Here is a 7,718-nt window from a genome sequence, read left to right on the forward strand (position 1 = left end):
ATGAGACTTTAAAAGAAATACAATTTCATGACTTAAACCTGCACCACTCAACTAATTCTTATGGATTAAGTACATTTAAATTTATTATTACTTTTGGAATAAAAATCTAATTAAATAATGAATAAAATTAAATGAAGAATTATATCAAAATTTTATATATACTTAGAAAAAGATCATAAATATAGTATAGTATGAATATTTATACAAATAATATTAAATAGATTAAACAAATAAAAATAAAAATAAGAGAAAATAAATAATGCATTTACATTATAAATTAATTATATTTAACTTTTGTATAAAATAACTATAGTCAAATACAATTTATTTTCCTTTTTCTTTCAATATTGTTTTTTTGTTTCAACTCTCCTTTTCTTTTTTGACCGAATATTCGTAGAAGAATATTTATCTATTGCGCGTTTTTCTACTACATCTGATAGAATCCAAAAAGAATGAAGATAAAATTTAAAACGATCAACGGTTCATAACGACTCATCTAGAAACGCGTCTTCAAGCGGTTATGCTTCTTCTATAAATACCCTTCAAACCCTATAATTTTTTTCACTAGAGTTTCTCACTTTTTCAAAACTTTCTCATCTGTTGAATCTTTTCTTCACATTTTTGCAATGGCTTCTTACTCTGTTGTGTTGATGCTAGTAGCTACATTGTTGGTGAGTTCCATCGTTGCTCAGTCTCCATCGTCACCTCCGGCTAAATCGCCAGTTGCCACTCCTCCAGTCCCTCAGAAGAGCGCTCCATCTCCTTCACCATCCACTGCCACCGCTCCTGCTGTTACTCCATCACCGATCTCTAATCCTCCATCTGAAGCACCATCGCCGTCCGAAAACAGCGCCACCTTGAACAGATTCACCGTCGCTGGATCTGCGGCTGTCGTGATTTTCGCTGCTGCTTTCATGATGTAGAGAGTTACTCTTACATTTTAGTTTAACTTATTATTGTTTTTAATCAGAAATTTAGATTGATCTTGAAATTTTTACCTCATTTTCTTTTGTTTCTGTGTGATGATGATTCATTAGATTCGATCTTTTTCTGTAATCTATTTATTATTTAAATAATTAATACCATTAGTTCTTTTCAACTTCTGCTATTTTCTTTAACTATTATTTATATTTTTGCAATGTCGATTATTTTTTAGAATTTTATATAATATCACATACAATGGCAGATAATACTAACGTCCAAAAGTTTCTTCCGTTCATTAGGGAAGAATGATCCTAAATGAACCTAAATCCTCTATGTCGTTAGTGACTTCTTCAATCTGTTTATGTAGGTTTCAATAACTAATAAAAGCTAAAATTAATCATGTTTAATCATATATAATTTGATTAACGGGTGAAGCTTTGTTATCAAAATAATTGTTAAATAATAAAATTATGATAGTATATTTGTTTTGAGGTTCTGTGTTGGAGTCCGTTCAATGTTTCGGTCAATAAAATTAGTCAAAATCAATTATTTCTTCACTGCTATGCTACTGAATACTCCCTCCATTTTTTTTTTATAAGTGTCACGAATTTTTTTTTTGTTTTTAATTGTCACTTACAAAGTTTAAGGTAGTATGAATTGTGTTTTTGTCAAAATTATCCCTTGCAAAGTTTAAGGTAGTATGAATTGTGTTTTTGTCAAAATTATCCCTAGGTAATTATTAGAGAGGAAAAAAAAAGTAAAATGAATGTAATAAATAATTAAGGGTATTATAGGTAAAAGAAGAATTATTGTTTGAAAAGTAACAATAATAATTAACTTTCTTGGTATGTGTAAAAAGTCAAAAAAAAATGACACTTAAAAAGAAATAGAAAGAGTATTTGATTTGACCAAAATATAAAATAAAAGATTTCCTAAACGATGTTTTTTCGCCTTTGACAACGGTTTTAAAAGCGCTGAACAAAAACTTGGTGAAAACATATTTCACTACTACTTTAAAATCTATTTCTTTCACTACTAAAAAAACATATTTTATCTGGATTGGAAAATAAGTTTTACCTCGGTTTCACATGCAAGATAATGAAATATGTCACAAAAACTTGTCATTTTACTCATCGATTTTTGTACCATCGATTGAAAAGTTGTACCTCTCGATTTCAAAACTATAAAGTGCCGGTCACATATCTCTCAATTTGACTAGCCTATATTCTTTTAGACAAAAATTATATACAAATTTTGTGACAGAATTATAACATTTTATTTTATTACAGAACATAACTAAATATACACAGAACACTAAATTACATTATTTACAAAACCAAATATACACATCCAAAATGGTACACCAACATAACCTATCTACATATTTAAAAACAGAACCATATGATGACAAAACCAAACATAAATATTAGAAAACCTATACATAATATTTACAACAATCAAGAAAAACTAGTATTGTTGAGATTTATGACACCATCGATATCTTCTTGTGGAAATGATGTTGGATTGCTAAACACCTATAATATGAACAAAATTTGAATTATGATAACCAAAAAACAAAAACATTAAAGATTCAATCTCAATCTTAACATTTTAACAACAACAACATTAACTTAAAAAATATAAATAAATTATATGAATATGGATAAAGTTAATACTTTAACCCATGAATTACTAATTTCAGAGAGAATATCAAACATATATTTCATAACATAGTATCCACATGAATATTCGTTGGGTTGTTTTAGTGTCTACATAATTTTCGTATAGTTATTAATACACACAAAAAACAATTAATACCTTAGAGAAAATAAAAGAATGTCAAAAACCGCAAGTAATACATTAGCGAAAATAAAATAATGTCAAATATCACAAGTAATACTTACTTTTTGGAAAAGGAACCTGAGCTTTTTACCTCTTATTTTATGATGCACTAAATTGTATCCCTTTGTCATACCTCGAAATTTTCCCTACATTTTTTCAATATTTATCTGACTTATGATCCATAGTTCATCTGTATACTCATGCCCTAGTCATTTAGATCATTCATTTGCACTTACATGTTCAAGTAACATCATTGATTCAAAATGTTTGTTATTTATGGTACAAAGCTTTGAATTGTGACAAAGAGGTTGATTTATGGGCTAGGGTTTTCTATGGTGCACTTGTCGATCAAGCTTGTGGAATCATTATGTTATACTTGGCTTTGTGATGTTTCTTTTCTCTTGGATTAAGTCTTGTGAGAAACCCTGAGGTTGGTCTAGGATTTTTGGTTATGTGAATTACATCATGGATGGAGGAATTTGGAAGTAATGGACAAGATTGACTTTGGTCAACAAAGTCAACCATGAAAGGTTGACTTTTTGTTGGCCAAATTCTTTATGGGATCTTTTACATGATAGTATTGGAATCAATTTATTCAAGAGTTCATTTTTATTCAAACATTCAAGATCTTTTCAAATTCATAAATTGGAAAGAAAACACTTAACTTAGAATACAAGACACACATTACATTCCAAAGGATTTGTTTTCATTACAAGCATCAAAGTTTCATTACAAAAGAGTCAAAATCAAAATTCTACACAATTATACACATTTGACCTAGAGTTGACATTTGGTCAACTGTTGACTTCTTGGTCAAACAGTTGACCAAAGTCAAACTAGGGTCCTAATTCTACTTTTTTTCAACCCTCAAGGTCCTTCCATTTTTGTGCCTCCAAGTTCTTCTAATGCTCCATGTTCTTGTTGCTTTACAAAACCTCCCCATGATCCATTGTGCCATCATGCCTTGCCAACCTTGATAATCCATTGCTAAATCACATTTGTGTTATGGCCAACCAAGCATACAACAACCCTGTAGCAATAGGAATTATCAGCACACATTCAATTATGTCTCATACCAAGTATAGCCATGACATACCTACATAAACTCATAACAATATGCATACATCCAATATGCCATGATATTCACAAACATACACATATACACATACAATATACAAAATCAACATTTTTACCATACATGTACACATTATCATAACCAATCCAATAATTCACTCTACTAACAATATCCATTCAAATAGTATAACCAGATCATTAACTTAACAAATTTCCAATTCCACTCTCATTGACAATTCAAACACACCACATTAACTCAGTTAACATCAACACAATTGTTGGTTTCAATTACTAACAATTAACAAGTTATCCACTACACCTTAACCATTTAGCTAGCAAGTTTTCATAAGTAGTTTAAACTCAATTAACATCAAATATTTTATTGCATATAGTTTTGACTAGTTAATACAACAGTAATGACAACTTAAGCAATTCACTATCACACTATCAGCTAACCATTTTCTAAACCCCCAACTGTTTTAATACCAGTCCATTACTAACATGCTATAAGAACAAGATTTAATTATGATGATAACAATATGTTGTTTCTTAGAGAATAATTTTTTATCCTAATGGTTTTGTCTAGTGTGTAGCTTTTTCTAACAGGTTCTGATTCTGAAGATTTGGCGAGTGACTTCATCAGATTCTGGACTCAAAGCACTTTGACTCTGAAGAGATACAAAAGTGTGCTTTACAAGATTATGTCAAATTATGGAACACTCTTAAACAATGGGTCTGATGAACATTTATGTTAAAGCTTCTGACTGTGACTCTGATAGAAGAGCCTCTGAAGGTTTGTCAAGCTCTCAAGAATGTGTACTCACGAGTTCTGAAGACAAGGTTATAAAGACTCTGAAGACAAGGTTCTGAAGACTCTCAACTCAGTTTTAATCCTTCTAAACATGCTTCAACAATATTTATTAAGAAGCCTCTGAAGATTAGAAGATAAGATCAGAAGGTTTTACATAAGGAAAATAGTACACAATACAAGATCAAATATTCCTTCCACTCACTAATTTTGTGGGCTAAGGATTGTACTATTGTACCATTTTGCCTCCCATTTTCACAAGCCGTTATGCCAGGATACAACTGCATTTTGGTATTCTAATTCTACCTTCCAACGGATCTTTTCATTGCTTATATAAAGAAGACTTGGAAGAATGGAAAAGTGTTTCTACACTCTAAAAGATTATCATATACGTGAACAATACACTTGTGAAATATTTTGAGAGAAAAGAAAACACACATAGAGCTTTGTTCGTTTTTATGTGATAAATTAATTGTACTGAAATTTGTGTAATCTGCTTTCTTAGAAGCAATCTTGTAAACATATTTCTTGTAATCTCATTAATTGAGTTTGTATTCCTTGAGAGACTAGAGTTTAATCAGGATTCTCAAGAAGACATTGATGTATTATCTTTGTGTGTATGTAATCAGTTTGGTTATAATGGATTAAGTCCTTGTTGATAAGGATAAATCATCTTGGTATGTGGACTGGAGGTAGCTTAGTTAATAACGAACCAAGATAAAAATAATTGTTTTATTATTTTTTTTCTTTGTTTACTGTTTGTTGTATTTGGTTGAAAAAACTTTCATTTTTTGAAACCCAATTCAAACCCCTTTTCTTGTGTTTCTTGTCACCTTCAATTGGCATCAGAGATCCGATTCTGGTATTGATTGCATATCAAACACTTCCTCGTGTCAGATAAAGATCTAGTTTGTGAAACATAACGGATGTTATCCCACCTCCAGTTGTTCCTTTTGTTAATAGAGATCACTACAATGCTAAACCTCCTTTTTTAATGGAGCAAGATTTGATTACTAGAAAGATATAATAAAAAGCTTATTTCTAGGTCATGATGTATACCTATGGGATACATTAGTCGATGGCTACGTACATCATATTGACGTCAGCGACAACAAAATCGAAAGAAGGGTGATGACGGGACAACAAAAGAAAAATTATAAAAATCATCACAAAGCTAGAACTATCTTGCTGAACGTCATCTCATATAATAAGTACGAGAAGATAACAAATAAATACTATGCAAAGTCGATATTTGATTCTTTTAGGATGACTCACGAAGGAAACTCCCAAGTCAAAGAAACCAAGGCACTTGCCTTGATTCAGAAATATGAAGCGTTCAAGTTGGAAGACGATGAAATTGTTAAGAACATGTTCTCAAGGTTTGAAACTCTTGTTGCAAAACTGAAGGTCCTGAAAAAAGTGTGTTCTATTGTTGATCATGTAAAGAAGATCATCAAAAGTCTACCTAAAAGATGGATATTTATGGTAACTGCATTGAAGTTATCAAAGGATGTGAACAACACCTCTCTTGAAGAACTTGTTATTTCTTTAAGAAATCAAAAAATTGAGCTTGAAGAAGATGAGCCCCAGAGAAAGATAAAATCAATTGTTCTCGAGTCTTTGGGAAAGTCAGAAAAGATTATAGCTTTTTAAGCAGAAGAAGGTGAAGGTTCTAAAGAGGATTCATAAGAAGAAGATGAATTGTCTCTTCTTACTAGACGTGTCAATTAACTTTGGAAGAAAAAAAAGGAAAGTTCATAGGCTCTAGAAGGACATGTGGATGTTCTGAGTCTACATTTGGACAGAAGAAGTCAGGTGTTGGAAAGGAAGTTATCTACTTTGAATGCAATGAGCTAGGTCATTACAAGAATGAATGTCCCAAGTTGAAGAAAGACAGACCAAATAAGAAAGACTTCAGGGGGAAGAAGAAACGTATGATGGCTACCTGGGATGATTCAGAATCCTCAGAAGATGACTATGAGGAAGAGAAAACTAATGTGGCGTTGATGGCATACGCAGAAGCTCCTATTGAGAAGTGTCAATCAGAATCAAAATCAGAGTCAGACTCTGAAGAGGTATTCATTGAACTATCTATCTCACTCTGAACTTGAGTCCAGATAAACAGAAGTTATGGATAAGTATCAGAAGCTTCTGAACAAATACAAGGATCTAAAAAAGGTTCATGTATCTGAGTCAGAATCATATTGTAAGCTTAAGGAAGATTTATCAAGTTTAAATGAAGAAAACTTTATTTTGAAAAATAATAATTTTGTGCTTCAAAGCAAGACTTCCAAACTTGAGAAGGAAAATCTTTCAGAAGCCTCTACAGAATCTGATGATGCCACAAATAAATATGACAAATCCTTACAAATATTTCTTGCTAGAATCCTAAATAAAAGTGTAATGGCTTCAATGATTTATGGCGTAAGCAGAAACAAGACAAAAGGATTTAGTTATGATTCTGAGGAAGAATCTACTTTTGAAAAAGATGATAAAACAAAAACTCTTCATTCTCATTTTGTCCCTTCTGGTAAACAAAATGATGTTGTTCCTAAAGGTAAAATCTTTTTCAAAACCTAAGGCTAAAGCAAAAGCTTATTCCTATTTCAACTATGCATGTGTATGTATGTGTGTGTGTGTGTGTGTATATATATATATATATATATATATATATATATATATATATATATATATATATATATATATATATATATATATATATATATATATATATATATATATATATATATATATATATATAAACCAAGGTTTGTTAAAAACTCTGAGAAGACTAACCAAAAAGGACCCAAAAAGTTTTGGGTACCTAAGAATAAGATAACTTATGTTGCAGACATCCTTATCAGCATAGTTAAGACACCAATCAGGGTACCTGGACTCTGGTTTCTCGCGACACACGACTGGAAGAAGGCATATGTTATAAAGCCCAGAACTTAAGCATGGAGGCTTCGTTGGTTTCGGAGGTAATCAGAAAGGGGAGATCATTGGATCCGTAACAGTAAGTAATGGTTCTCTCCCTTCTATTACTAATGTTTTATTAGTTAAAGGATTA

General features: G+C 31.0%; 1 protein-coding gene across 1 annotated transcript; it reads left to right on the forward strand.

Moving 5' to 3' along the window:
• The first annotated feature begins 553 nt into the window (after positions 1 to 553).
• LOC127106279 (classical arabinogalactan protein 1) lies at positions 554 to 1,099 on the forward strand. Its single transcript, XM_051043584.1, has one exon. It carries the CDS (start codon positions 627 to 629, stop codon positions 921 to 923), a length of 297 nt encoding a protein of 98 aa, XP_050899541.1. The 5' UTR covers positions 554 to 626; the 3' UTR covers positions 924 to 1,099.
• The last annotated feature ends 6,619 nt before the right edge of the window (positions 1,100 to 7,718 follow it).

This window comes from Lathyrus oleraceus, chromosome 7, assembly GCF_024323335.1.
Source record: "Lathyrus oleraceus cultivar Zhongwan6 chromosome 7, CAAS_Psat_ZW6_1.0, whole genome shotgun sequence".
NCBI classification, from domain to species: Eukaryota; Viridiplantae; Streptophyta; class Magnoliopsida; order Fabales; family Fabaceae; genus Lathyrus; species Lathyrus oleraceus.